The sequence below is a fragment of the Enoplosus armatus genome, chromosome 23 (genome assembly GCF_043641665.1).
Source record: "Enoplosus armatus isolate fEnoArm2 chromosome 23, fEnoArm2.hap1, whole genome shotgun sequence".
In the NCBI taxonomy this organism is placed as follows: Eukaryota; Metazoa; Chordata; class Actinopteri; order Centrarchiformes; family Enoplosidae; genus Enoplosus; species Enoplosus armatus.
This window is the reverse complement of record NC_092202.1, coordinates 11,350,334-11,364,744: the sequence shown is the minus strand read 5'-3', so window position 1 is coordinate 11,364,744 and position 14,411 is coordinate 11,350,334. Positions and strand designations below refer to the sequence as shown.

General features: G+C 42.3%; 1 protein-coding gene across 1 annotated transcript in view; it reads right to left on the bottom strand.

The window, feature by feature from the left end:
* Positions 1-4,957: 4,957 nt before the first annotated feature.
* Positions 4,958-14,411, bottom strand: part of plcb3 (phospholipase C, beta 3 (phosphatidylinositol-specific)) — a 39,663-nt gene continuing 30,209 nt past the window's right edge. The window contains exons 12-34 of the mRNA XM_070930287.1: positions 13,787-13,869; positions 13,426-13,510; positions 12,953-13,100; positions 12,631-12,732; positions 12,468-12,541; positions 12,285-12,381; positions 11,873-11,957; positions 11,484-11,608; positions 10,750-10,904; positions 10,508-10,669; positions 10,300-10,399; positions 9,942-10,046; positions 9,576-9,670; positions 9,193-9,334; positions 8,454-8,495; positions 8,179-8,288; positions 7,891-8,000; positions 7,365-7,524; positions 7,042-7,118; positions 6,693-6,782; positions 6,520-6,577; positions 6,028-6,114; positions 4,958-5,406 (exon numbers count right to left, since the gene is read on the bottom strand). Coding sequence (XP_070786388.1) covers positions 5,089-5,406; positions 6,028-6,114; positions 6,520-6,577; positions 6,693-6,782; positions 7,042-7,118; positions 7,365-7,524; positions 7,891-8,000; positions 8,179-8,288; positions 8,454-8,495; positions 9,193-9,334; positions 9,576-9,670; positions 9,942-10,046; positions 10,300-10,399; positions 10,508-10,669; positions 10,750-10,904; positions 11,484-11,608; positions 11,873-11,957; positions 12,285-12,381; positions 12,468-12,541; positions 12,631-12,732; positions 12,953-13,100; positions 13,426-13,510; positions 13,787-13,869 — 2,610 coding nt within the window. The 3' untranslated portion in view covers positions 4,958-5,088. The remainder of the gene's footprint in view (positions 5,407-6,027; positions 6,115-6,519; positions 6,578-6,692; positions 6,783-7,041; positions 7,119-7,364; positions 7,525-7,890; positions 8,001-8,178; positions 8,289-8,453; positions 8,496-9,192; positions 9,335-9,575; positions 9,671-9,941; positions 10,047-10,299; positions 10,400-10,507; positions 10,670-10,749; positions 10,905-11,483; positions 11,609-11,872; positions 11,958-12,284; positions 12,382-12,467; positions 12,542-12,630; positions 12,733-12,952; positions 13,101-13,425; positions 13,511-13,786; positions 13,870-14,411) is intronic.

The following is a 14,411-nucleotide window of genomic DNA, read 5'->3' as shown; positions in this document are numbered from 1 at the left end:
GGAGAGGAGACATGATAGCCAGAGGCCTCGGGGTGGGCCTGAGGGAGACTGGTCACACCAAATGTCTAATAAGAGTAAAGTCAAGGAGCGTTGTGTGTGTGTGTGTGTGTGTGTGTGTGTGTGTGTGTGTGTGTGTGTGTGTGTGTGTGTGTGTGTGTGTGTGTAATGCTGCAGCAAGCATAGTGTCTAACGGTGCGCTGCTGCGTTTGAGTATGATACCGTGCATGTCTGTTGAAATAAGTTGTTTTTAACGTAAGCGTGACGGAGATAACAGAGGTTAAAGCTCACGGCTGACAAGAAACAACCCCCCAGGCTCCATTCTGGTGGGAAGGAAACTAGCTAACGGCGCTAGCATACTGATTGCGCTGCTCCGTCCTCTCTGTGCGTGCCAAAGCCACACAGGCCAAATCTAAGCATGTGCTGAGGACAAGAGCACTCACGCCGGCCTTTTTTAGTGTCATGGTCTACAGTGGAACTCAATAAAGATAAAGAATAGACCAAATATCTTGCCTCTTGCTGACTCCAGCATTGTCTCTGTGACTGGTAGAGAGCATTACGTGTACATTGCACGGCATGTAGTACAGTTAAGTAAGCCAGGTGATCACAGATGGGTAGTATCACCCACAGAAAGAAGGTAAAGCTTCTAGTAATCCAAATTTAGCAATGTTCTTTTAATCTATGGCCAATATAATATTTGTTTTCCACTTCACAATATTGACCTTTTAAAGTTAATGCCTTAACAAAGCGTTGCTTATTTAGGCAACAGCATTCAATTGGAGTCGTGTTTTTGGCCTGACAAATGTTACTCCAGTATTCTCTCTCCTTTCAGCTCTGTTTTGGTTTCCAAATCCTTTTAGCTGCTAAACACTTTTTCACTGAAAACGACTGCGACTGGAAAGAAACTCGAGACTCCACAAAAACAGTGAAGTTGCAGGCTGTAAAACCAAAACCTGATCTGCAGAGCCGTGTGATAATTCTCTGTGGGTTCATCACTGTGTGCAATCCCTTTCACATTACACATAGTCATTTGATCCATTGCTATTATAAAAAATATAGCAATGCTTTAAGTCTGATATTAATTAACAGCTTGAAAATAAAACAAAATAATGAACTGTGGCATTTTAAGTCATTTCAAATCACAGGTCTACTGCTTATTTTACCAATCAAACAAGTCATTATGTCTAACTAACGATCCAGTTAATCTGGTGTCAATTCTTGTCATATAAAAGGTCAAACTCCCAGGATGCCGTGAACGTGAACCCATATTTGACTAATTAAAACAAGTAAGACAAGGTGCCTACTTTCCATACCAGTTCCACCTGTAAACTGTACATCTATTATATCTGAAGTACTGAAGGTTTGTGGTATTTTTCATTGAGACATATATATATATATATATATATAGTTTACTGACAATTCACAATACAGTATATAACTGTACTGCAGGTGCAGTTACAACATTGGACATTGGAGTTCAATGCATTTAACGTAAGATTTAACGTGTTTGGTATCAATTCAGTATTATACAACTTATCTCAAGGACATGTGAATCAGTCAGATTTTAAGTGGTTAAAAAGTTTCATTCTCATTTATGTGATGACTTTTTAAATCCAGTATAAAAAAAGCTTTTCTTAACGCATATAGGACCAAATAAATAAAAAACTTGAAGTGCAAATAAAAAAAAGGTTTTCTTGTGTAACTGTCAAAATGTGCTCAACAACTCTCTAGCCACTAAACCTCGTAAAACAACTGCTGTTTGCACAAAAAGTAAAAATCACTGATGAGTGGTTATGTTGATGTCCGTGTCACATGTCAATTTTTACAAGCAACAAAAACAGAAAATAGTAAAAGTGCATTTAAACATGAAAAGAGTCTCAGCTGAAAGGGGTTAAAAGGGGATGTTTCACCTCAAACATAAGAATGAAACAAGCTCTGAGTAGCTGGTAATAATCTCCAAACCTTAGAAATGTTACTCATAATACTTGCCTCTGGACCACCTTGGCACTAAAAGCAGGAAAGGAATGTATCGACTTGTTTTTCCCTTTGATTTGAGAAGACCGGTGGCAGTCTCACCTCTGTCTCCACAGAACAAAGTAAATACTCACACTGTATACATTAGTGTCCAGAATGAGATAGCCGATCAAAAACATTTACATACTGTATGCAGTGTGGCACACAGCCAGAGGTGAACAGGCTGGCAATCTCCGACTGTTAAATCATCAGAGACCAAAAGGTCAGAGGAATCATTTCAAGAAAGTGCTGACCCCAGCGGGTGCATGTTGATGTTGCTGTCTAACTAATGACCTATAAGTTAAACCAACAATTTCATAACTGTTACTGGCTTCAAGTTGCTTTCTTTACGCTGTCTGAGCTGCTGTAGGACAAAGCAGAGCTCCATGATGAGTTCAGGCGCATTAAAATGCTTAAAGATGCACATACTGAATTTGTAATGGGGGTTTGCTATATGAAAACTTTTCATACTCTACATATTATTAATTGAATGAATGGATTCAAATGCTTTCTTCCAACAAAAACTTAAATAACCACAAAAGAAAACGTTGTTAAAATTCCATTTAAATAGACAATAGTTTACAAAGGCTTTGTGTGCGAGGGGGAATAATCAGACAGACAGGCAGCCAGTGCTCACGGAAGGAGGGAGGTGGGAGAGGACAAGATGGTACTCGCTGAATCTCACCTGAAAAACAATCTTTTCGTGGAGAGGTGAAGATTAAATTCAGTCTCGTTTCTTCCCTCAGCCCTCCTTGACCTCTGACGACCTCCAACCCTCTTCAGCACTTGTGGTCAGTAGTAAAATTCACATAAAACGAAACATATACACAGAATACATATACATAGAGTGCCATCATTTTACCCCTCAACATGGACAAGAGAAGAAAGAAAAAAAAAAAACACGAACATTTTGCAGTACAAAAAAAAAAGAAAAAAAGTCTCCAGGAATGGATGAAAATAAAGAGCAAGGAAACTTTGATAAGAGACAAAAGAAACCAACCAGTTTTTACTTAAAGTACCGTTTAGTTTGTGTGCCACAATCCCACATTCAGTTTGGCTTGAATGGAGTATCTAACACACTGATGGAACTGTGTGGGATATTTTAAAGGGCACGTTCACCCTAAAATAAAATTAACCTAAGCTGCTGCTTCGTCCACCGATTCTGGAAACGACAGAACTACCGTTTTAGCCCGTAATGGCACTGAGAGGTAACTCTCTGAATTTTGAGGCTTCAGTGAAATTAAAGCAGCAGAAAACTGACTTCTGCAGAGCTACAGTACATGTCTTTGCCTAAGCGGTCACTTTCTGAGCTGTGACAGGCCTTCTTACTCTTAATATGAGTGCATTTCTACATTAAAATGTCACAGTGCAGCTTTAAGTCATCATCAGTGGCGTTGCTATTTAAGCATACTGTATTGGTGTCTTCCTCCAGGCAGCAAAAGTGGCAAACAAACTGCACCAACGCATATGGACACAAACACACACACACTCTTTCCATTTAGTAGTAGTTATTACTGTCCCGAAAAGCAGATGTCTCATCAAGAGATTAACTTCTGGCCACACACACACACACACACACACACACACACACACACACACACACACACACACACACACACACACACACACACACACACACACACACACACACACACACACACACACACAGATACCCTTGCAGAGTTTAGTAATCTGCGATATTTGTAAAATTATTATTAAGTTCTTTCCTAAAGTGTACACTTGTGTGAGTATGTGTGTGTGTTCTGTTTTTCAAAAAAGGGATAGATTGGATGGGAAGAGGATTTTATAGGCTTTTGGCCTCTGGACCAATAAACTGTGTGTGTGTGTGTGTGTGTGTGTGTGTGTGTGTGCAGATAGAACTTTCATATACGCCTCAGTAGAAAATAGTGTGAGTGCGCGAAAGTGAGTGTTACATCACCTAAATCCTCCCTTCTTTACTCACACACACACACACACACACACACACACACACACACACACACACACACACACACACACACACACACACACACACACACACACACACACTTTTCTAGCCAGATGGATGTCTGCTGACCGCCCCCCATGCAACCTTGGCTTGATTTTGATTGGAGGTTAAAGGCCAGAGACTTTATCCCGACCGATGACACTGCAAATCCTGCCGAGACAAGAGTGCGTCGGGCTACAGTATAATAGGATAATCAGGCTGGAGGACTGGAAAGCTCGAACCATGAATTTAAAATAGGCTACAGCGCCGCTTGCTGGTCAGCTACTGCCATTACAGCTAAAACTTAAGCTTTCAAACTTAAATTTTAAGCCTTTAAAAGTCAGGATAAAAATTGATAATCAATTCTGGAAAATATTTCTTTAACCCTGAACATTTTTACTTGAAGAAGTGGAAAATTTGTGTTTTTGACATTTATTTGCAGCACTAAGACACCTCCATAGGCTGCGTTTTAAATAAGTTCCTCATCTATTCGTAGGACATGACGCCATTAAGAAGCAATCAAGAGTTGCTACAAAGAAAATATCAAAACTCATGTGAGAATTACTTTTGCTATGGTAATTGCTTGGGCCAACTATACGTACATTACAAAGTTTCCCTGAAACTCCCCTGTTTTCTAACCCTGTTCCTCTCTCAACAGTTTAAGCTTTTGAAAAAGTGTCGAAAAAGACGTTAAAGCTGTTAAACAGAGAGCTTTTTGCAAAAACAGTGTGAACATAAAGCTCGTGGTGCTGTAAAGCCATAGCAAAGCTTACTGACCAGACACAAATGGAAATGATGCAAAGAAAAGTATGAAAGGATTTGACATTAAAAGCAAGACATAGAGACAAGAAAATGTAAAAAATAAAAAGTTTGATTATGATTCTTATGAAATCTTCCAACAAAAGGCATGATGTGTCATCTGACAAAAACAGCAAAATAAAAAATAATATACCTCTGTAGACAAGAACAAAACAGTCTGTAATAAAAAAAGGAATAAAATTAGTCAATAATTAATATCATTACTATCCCACATTATAATCATTATAGACCCCAGTTGAATGTATGTATTTTCCTTTTTACAAGTAATAATTTTAACTGAACGACATCTCCGCCTCTGACAGGACGGGAGTGGTGGACGAGGAAGTGGAATCGGCCAATGAGGCAGTGCTATTGTCCATGCTCCTGTTCCAGCTGCTCCGATTGGGCGTTGACGGGTAAGAGGGCGTGGAGCAGTTGGAGGGCGGGCCCGAGCCGGAGCTGGGGCAGGGGCTGCTGTGATTGGACAAGGGCGAAAACAGGGCGTCTTTTCGGAGACCTTTGTTCTGGAGCTCCAAATGAAGGTGCTGGCAGATTTCCTCCGGTAGTTGCTGATACTCCTCGTCCAGTTCCCCCTCCAGCTGAGACTTGAGCTGGACAAGAAACGCCAAGAAAATATTAAAACATGTTCAAGTGTTAAAGTAATAGTTTGACTTTTGCTTTCTTGCCGAACGTTAGATGAAAAGATTGATACTACTCTCATAGTCTGTATGTTGAGTGTGTAATTAGAACCAGGAGGTGATTAGCTTAGCTTAGCTTAGCATAAAGCCTGGAAGCAGGGCGAACCGCGTCCGACTCCTTAGTTTAGAGTGGTATCAATCCTCTCATCTCACTGTGAGGAAGAAAGCGAAAAAGCTTATTTTCCAAAATATCGTAACGTAGATATTGTCATGTAAAATCCTCAAGACTTCACATTCTGGAGATTTCGTTGTTTTTTTTTTATTCTTTTGGAGCAGTACCACAGATATACAAGAACACTGCTGTCCTGCGAAAGCATACAGCACTTAACTATAGAAGTGAAACTGAGAAGAAAAGGGTTTAGGCTGGCTGGCAAATAGCAAAAACAGGTTGTAATGTTTTTATTTTATACCTTTTTAGGCTGACTATTTTAAAAATCATGAACTAAATTTAGTTTTAGCTTTAGCTCCAGCTAGCTTCAACTCGAGTTAAATGACAGCACTTCAATGTGTGTGAGGCTCTGTGTTTCCGCTCACCAGTGGAAGTTCCTCGTCTATGTGCTGCAGCACCTCCCGCTGCTTCAGCATCAGCTTGTCCTGTCTCCTGGTCTGAGCCTCCTCCAGCTGGGGTGTGAGGAAAGAAGAAGGGAGGAAGATTTAGGAAGGGAGGAAGGAAGGAAAGGGACAATGGGAGGAAGATTTGAGAGGTGTCAAGTGGGAAAAGGGGAAGTAGGATGAGATATAGAAGGGAGATACAGGATGAAAAGGAGTGTGTAAGAGGGGAGAGATTAAGATTTTAGGAGAAAAAAAAAGGTAATAAAAGAAAATATCAAGGATGAGGGAAGGAAGGATGGCAACATGGATTAGGAGGCAAAAAGGTAAGGGAGGAAGGGAAAAGAAGATAATGTGTGAGAGAGTGGAGTAAAGTTGATGACAATGGCAGAAAAATGCACTATAAAGTAGGCAACTCGCCATTCTCAAGGGCTGCAGGTGATAAGAGTGTGTGTGCGTGCCGGAGTGGGCACTTACCCCGCGGATTAAAGCAACAGAGTCTTGAATATGTTTCCTGTTGATCTCATTCAGTTCCCTACAGAGAGACAAAAAGGATGAAAGACAAAAGTGAATCAAGAAAAGGTCTGACTGCCCAAATATCCAATCCAACATCTCTATTTCCGGACAAAGGACAGAGACAAGTTTATTACGTTTCGGCCTTGTCTTTGTCGCGGCTCTTGGCTTCGCTGATGCTGTTTTGTCGCTTCCTGTCCAGGATCTTCTGGAGCTCTTTCTTCTCCCTGCAGGTACAATGACATACAGACATTACATCGCACAAAGACAAACAGCAAGTTTATGACATAATATCATATGACCTTTTTGTGAAAGTTAGATGCTTGTGGTGAATCCAACACGTGTAAAAAGGGCCACTTTAAAATCAATACAACACGATGGCATTACGCCGAAAACTAAGGCTTAATTATACCATAATAATAACTAAAAGCAGAAAGTCAACTTTTTTTTTTATCCGGCTGTGAAAGGTGAAACGGCCGTGCTTACTTCTCGCACGTCTCCCTCAGCTTCTTCAGCTGGGCTGCTTGGCATTCATGGGCCGTCTCCTTTAACTTCTGGAAGTCCTAAAAACACACGGCAGCAGACGACGACCTGTCAGCGAATCACTGTGCAGATGTACCGAAGTGCCACAAAGTTCCTTAGAGGTCGGCTGATGATGAACACCGTGTGCGAGCGAGTGTATTTAAGAATTCACAGGAGGGGTACAGTGTTATTATGTGTCACCTTGAGTATGCATGCGCGCGCCGAGATGTGCATTGATGCTTTTCACAAGTGTGTGTGTGTGTTTGTGTCTTTGTGTGTGTCATTACCTCTTGCAGGTGTACTTTTCGCTTCTCTCTCTCCACCGAGTGAAGTTTCTGTCGGAGCTTCAGCAGTTCTTGCATCTGCCATTCTCTCAACTTGACCGTCTCCTTCTCAATCTCCTGATCCAACGCCGTCAGCTCACGCTGCGCTGGCTCCTGGGGCTCGCTGAACACACACACGTACACGCACACACACACACACACACACACACACACACACACACACACACACACACACACACACAGGTCAGGTTTAGTTAGCTGCAACCAGATGTGCAAGTTTAAGCAAAACAGAGACCTTCTCTCCCTTCATCCTCTGCTTTTTCTTCTTCTTAAGTCTTTCACCCCCACCCCCACATCCATCTTCCACCCATTAACTCACTTATTTCCATCTATCTATCCTGGCATCATCAATCTACCCACATATTTTATCAGATCTTTTCTGCCCCCCCCCCCCCTCATTTCCTGGAACTTCTTTAGATCTTCACTGTTCTCCCTTCATACAACCCCTAAATTCATCCATCATTCTTACTTTTTCTTGATGCTACGTTTGAGATGTTTCTCCATCTGACTGCGTCTCCTCTGGGTGTCAGATTGAATCTGGCTATTCCGACTCTTCTGCTCCTTACTCAGATTCCACACCTACAAACACACACACACACACACACACACAATAACTCATTTGTTTCGCAGCACACAGGAAAAAGGAAGCGCATCCGTTGCCAACGTAGTCTTTTCATCATGTGGAGTGAAAAATGAAATACATATGGATCTAAATATGAGTGTTTCCATTGTTTCAGGCATCTGTCGGTGTGTGTACCTTCTTAAGGTGTTTCTTGTGCATCTCTTTGACTTCTTTGCTGTGTTTCTTTAGCAGCTTCAAATATCCCTTCTGCTGCTTCAACTCCTCTATAGACTGGGCCTGGACGTCTGACAGACAGACAGACAAAGAATTATGGACAATCGCCATCGTAAAGTACCTGTGTAACTTGCTGACAAAATCAAATATATATATATCCTACTTGCAGCTCTATGTGACACACAAATGATTTCACTCATTTCTGTGTGGAAATGAATGCGCTGGAATGACCTTACCTGCCAAGACAGTGGCTATGAGGTCCTCCTTCGGACTTTGTGCTACACACACAAACACACACGCACACACACACACACACAAAGAAATACAGGAGGAGAAGCACACAGACAGTATGTGTGAGATGGATGATGGGAAATGAACCAGACACAAACAGCAGAACACTCATTGTGCCCACCGCAAACAACATTTTGGGAGATGACGAGTGAAAAGATCATGTAAATAGATTATAGTGGATATTTGTGCATTGAAGACACACACGGACATATTACATTAGCTAACATTAGCATATAATAACAGGCCAATACAAATATACATAGGAGGGAGGCAGACTGATACAATGGAACAACGTTTTGACTGTTAAACCTGCTCCATAACCAAGCTGGTTACATTTTACGATGGATTACACCTAGCATCTTACGCATCATTGATCATCAAGTGATGTCAAACTAATGTACGCTACATTAGCATAACATCCTTTCATGGAAAAAGATCATAAATTCTGGTGATAATCTACTACCAGTTTTTTTGTTTTCTGGAACATTACACATAGCTCTTTCAATCCGATCTTAGCGCTGGGAAATGCTCAGAGAGGAGACCAAATGGCGCCTCTAGTGGCTTTAAAGTGTCATTACATATTCATTTAGGATAACAAGTGCGGGTAAATGCAGATAAATTAAATTTTCACGTGTTACATGTAAACAACATTTGTGGCTGTGTATTGTTTGTGGATGTCTCTACCAGGTGCAGGTAATTTGATGATGTCAGGGGCTTCATCCAATGAGCAGGGGGGGAAGGCGTGGAAGGGGGAGGGGAGTCGACATCCCGGAATGGCTTCACACTCCTTCTTGGTCTCTCCCTCTTTGGGCTGGTTGGGGACATGCTGGACAAAAACGCAACAGAGAGATGAATTTGAGTGATTGAGAGTCCAGAATCTGTATGTAGGCCTTCTTTACATCCACATCCACACACACACACACACACACACACACACACACACACACACACACACACACACACACACACACACACACACACACGTTATGACCTCCCTACCTAAGCAACAAGATTTCTTTCTTTTTAGTTGTCTGTTTCATTTCATTCAACACGCAGATGTGTCTTACCTCACTGTTGTCCTCTATGAGAACAGCCAGCTGTGTCTCCCTCTTGTGCAACTGACTGATGTGCTTAATGGGGTTGGTCAGAGCCTCTGCATACTCTGAGAATACACAAAAGCAGGACAAAGAGTGCCTTAATGTCACACATGTCCACAAGTTCAAATATTCTGGACCAGTGACAGAGCTGTTTGGTGCACTTTATGTTTTTTTACATGGCTGAGACCACGGCCTTACAATGACATTTGTTAAACAGTTGAAATAGATTGCCAAAAGTAAATGGTATTTCCCAAAGTGTTTGAAATAAGTCAAGTGGCTCGTGTGGGTTGTGTGGTAGAAAGCTGCAAAGTGCTGTTGTTAATGTGGAGTTCTTACCCTGGTGCTCATTAGGGATGTAGTCCTGAGCTTCAGTGTAGACCAGCAGAGAGGGCAGCAGGAGGGGCTGGTTTAGCTCATTCTTCAGGTTGATGTAGTGGTAGCCTAGAAGGAGGAAGAAGGGAATGAATAAATAAATAAATAAATAAATAAACAAATAAATGACTACTGTCGTTTGGTGCTGGACAGTAAAAAGCTACAGCAGCATGTAAATGAAGAGATTTCCACTGAATGCAGACATACAGGTCATCAGTGGAGGACTTTGGTTACTACTGGACTTCTCTAAATGCTTGACATTACGAGTGTGTAATGTGTGTAATGTGTGTGTGTGTGTGTGTGTGTGTGTGTGTGTACTGACCAGGTCTAATGGCTGACACAGGGAGGATCCGGTGTCCAACAAATTTTCCGTTCTCTTCAAACACCGCTATCCTCAGAGAGGCCAGCGTAGGGAGGACCACCTGCAGAGAGACGGGTGTGCATGCCACAGCAGAAGTTTAGAGAGCATGTAAGAGGACAGACAATGCAGGGTGAGGGTAAGATTTGACCGGTATGTGTCCATGAGTTACCTTATTGAACACAAACATTTCATCATCCCACACGGGGTCCAGCGAGTTCCCATTGGATGTTTTGGTTCTGTACTTCCTCTTTGTATCAGCAGGAAGTCCAAATATGTCCACTTCCACGTACACGCCCACCTTTTTGTCCGTCAGGAACTGTCCTGAGATTACCTGGTGGATGTTAAATTATACATGTTTGTAACTCTTACAAAGAAATGTAATGTCCAAATGATGACACGCTTTGTCCTTACCCTAATTTTGACAGTGTTGGCGACTATCCCATCCACTATGTTTTCTGTAAAAGGGTCAAAGTGTTTGTCCGTCCTTCTCATGAACTCAGGTTTCAGCAGGTAGCCGCTGCCACCGTTGTACTCAAACACACCCATGTTCAGCTGCATGGGAAGGTCTGGTAGAAAGGAATGGGGAGATGAGGAAGGGAAGGAGGGGAAGAGGGATGAGAAGGAGCCAGAAAATATGGGAAGAGAGGGATTCAGAGGGATGAAGACAGAGATGCTTTACAGTAACTCGACCTCCCGGTGTCTTGAATTATTTATAAGGCTGAGGAGACTCTTTAAATCATCATCTATACCACAGTATCTGCCAGCTACAGAAAGCAAAACTTTACATTTTTAAAGACCTTATTCGTGTTTCTGGGAATTAAATCAAAAACCAAACTAAAAAAAATTGAAATGCAATTTAAAAATGAAAATAAGGAAACAGAAAATTGGCAAAACAGGCCTATTTTACATGAGATTGTTCAAAAAATGATAAATTAGCAGTATTGTATGTATTGAAATGTATCCCAACAAAGACGTGTTTAGTATAATGTCCTATTAAACTTGGAAATGCTCTGAGAGTGGAAATGTATACCTCTTAAAGCCTTAAATTAATTATTTAAGAGTTATAAAGGCTGTGTGGATACTATGTACTTCATAGGTTTTCATGCCCAAGTTCGGCCACCTTAAGCTGAGGTAACAGGACTTACCCAGGGTCTGGAAGTTTAGCGCCACCATCTGGCAGCCGACGTTCCAGAAGAGCTGAGGCATGTAGTTGGAGCTGTCCACCCTTGTTCCTTTGGGGTAGATTCGGCTCAGCTGGTTTTTATTGTACCTGGAGGAGTGCTGTTAAGAGCCAAACACTGCATATGTGGCATTGGTGTGCACCCACCACTTGCAACATGTTGTAAATTGCAGCAGATAAAAGGCAAAGACAAGGCAATATTGTTTCAGTTTTTAAGGCACAAAAGAGGCATTTGAACACACCAAAGATGATGCACGCACACACACACACACAAACACACACACACACACACACACACACACACACTGTATTCCTCAAAAGAAGATCTCAAGGGATATCGAGAGGAAAGGATACTCGACAAACTCGATGGGGGAGCTCTTCAGGGTGTCCATGCCTTTCGTTTCCACGAACGACGACATTTCAAAGTACTTCCTCCTCTCTGGTGGACAAAAAGCGAGTGAAAAAAAGAGAAAAGAACTTGACGATGACGAAGAATTTTTTAAATCGACACGGGTACACTAATTGATTAAGATAATCTTTGCGTGACATGTCTGTATGACACGACTGATCATTAACCACACAGCCGGCCTGTCTGCCTAATGAGCTACATGGGAGAGGTGCTTACAACTAACGAGGCCCGTCCACCCCCTCCACACACACACACACACACACACACACACACACACACACACACACACACACTCCATATCTTCCCTGTGCACAAAGTCACGGCCTCTCTCTCTATCACTCTCACACACACACTTACTGTTCGCCACCTCGAAACTCTTGAATTTGACAGGTTCTATGTAGTTGACGAGCGTCGACATCTCCTCTGTGGCGTTCACCTCACTGCTGGCGGTACCCTGAGGGAGGCAGATAGTGCAAATCCATCAATCGGCCCATCAGCCAGTCAAACACACCAGTCAGCCCTGTTCCTGACGGCTCTTACCTCATCAGAGTTCGGCTTTTTCAGCTCCGTCGCCGGTTCGTCCTCCTCCTCTTCCTCGCTCTCTCCTTCACCTCCTGGTGGGATGTAATAAAAACACCTTATGCAAAAAGTACACCACGGTGGCTCCCTTTATAATCATTCACTCAACTCTTCTTCAACCCACCTATGGACTTGCGAGGCTCAGAGTCTTTGGCCATCCGCTCAGCCAGCTTCTCCTCCCCGTTGGACAGGAGCTGACTTCCCTCACTGTCATTCAGAGGACAGTCTACACAGGCAACAGCAAACGACCAGCTTTAATTTGGTACCTTGATATTTTTGCACATGTATGTACAGCCATCTCACTTTAAGCTTGTGTGTGCCAGACCTGATGTAGCTGTCAGCCATGTGGCATCTTGGCCTACGACTACACAGGTTTTCATTCCTCCAAACCAACAGATTCTCAGCCCTACATGCCCCCGCAGAGACACAAGTGCGTCTGCGCTCACCGTTGTGGGGTGACGACTGCTCCCCCAGCTCTCTGCGTCGTATGCTGCCACCACTGGAGGGTCGGTGGTGGTGGTGCTTCTTCTTGTTTTTAATGAGAATCTTCCCCAGCATCTCCTGCGGTGAGGGGAGGGGCTGACCGGGTTCCAGCTAAAGCCACATGGACGACACCATGGAGAACTCAGTCAAAATGTGACAATAATTACATTAAAAAACAGAATAATGCAGCAAGAATAGAAGACTATGAAATTATTAATATTATCAATATTAAAATAATGGCACAAAATGTCTGTTTAATCAAGTCTGGTGCTATGACACTTTGGGTCATAGTCGAGATCAAGATCATGAGCTGATGTGCACAACACAAGCTGCACGACTGTGAGGTAACAGACTAAAAACAGACCATATATATAAATACATATATGTTAAAAAAGTACTCTATTTTGAAAGTTAACTGACTGGAGATCAGTCTTACCGGATATTTCTCCAGTGGATCAATGAGCAGGGCGTCTCCAAAGATGGTCCTGCAGTACTCTGCCATTTTGGCCTGCTGCTTGGCCCTGACAGAACACGAGACACAGGTTAGTTCCTGCTTTGCTTTAACCTGCAGAACAGGGCCCCTTTAATTAAAACCCAGCATGCCTTTAATCGCGTTTTAGATCAAATATTTCAAGAAAAAGCCTTGAATTTTACATCTGGTCTGGTTAACAACACATCCGACTAAACTGCAAAAAAAAGACTAGATCAATGAATCCAGATACATACAGCCTGAGACCAAGTAGATGATCTTAATCCACATACTGACAAGCACACTCATGCCAACTGAAACAACTTACGAATCCACGTGGTTTTCAAAGGACAGGATGACGGGGTACGGTGAGGTCTTGAAAGCACTCTCTGCTATCGCCTCAATCACCTCCTAGAGTCGGGGAAAGAATGGGAACATTAAAAGGAGCTCCACTGAATAAAGTCTCTAAGCACATGGTAAAATAAACACTTCCTCAGATTGTTAGACGTGTTCATAACCAAAATATACAAAACCTGTATCTTATAAATCACACAGCAGAACTTTCCCTGGTTCACACGGTCATAAAGCAAAGGGGAGCTTTTTGGTGGCAGAGGGTAATTATTTTAATAAAAGCCCAAACTACTCAACAGATTTTGGCTTCAGTTAACAGGTGAGGGCACTGCCACCACTCACTGTCACAATAATAACGACACCGAACATCAGCGGACTGTGGAAACTGCTTGCTTCTGTTTGTTCCAGCTGTTTCTGTGCAGTGGATTCAGAGATGCTGAATATGGAGGCAGCTGCCACAAAGGTTAAGAGGTCCACACATCGTTTCCTTAATCATCTCAGCTTGTAGTGCTTTATAACATGTACGTAAAATTCAATAAACTATGAAGTAAATCTAGTAAGTGGACCGCTTAAATCTTAATGCCTCCATAAGCATAAACATA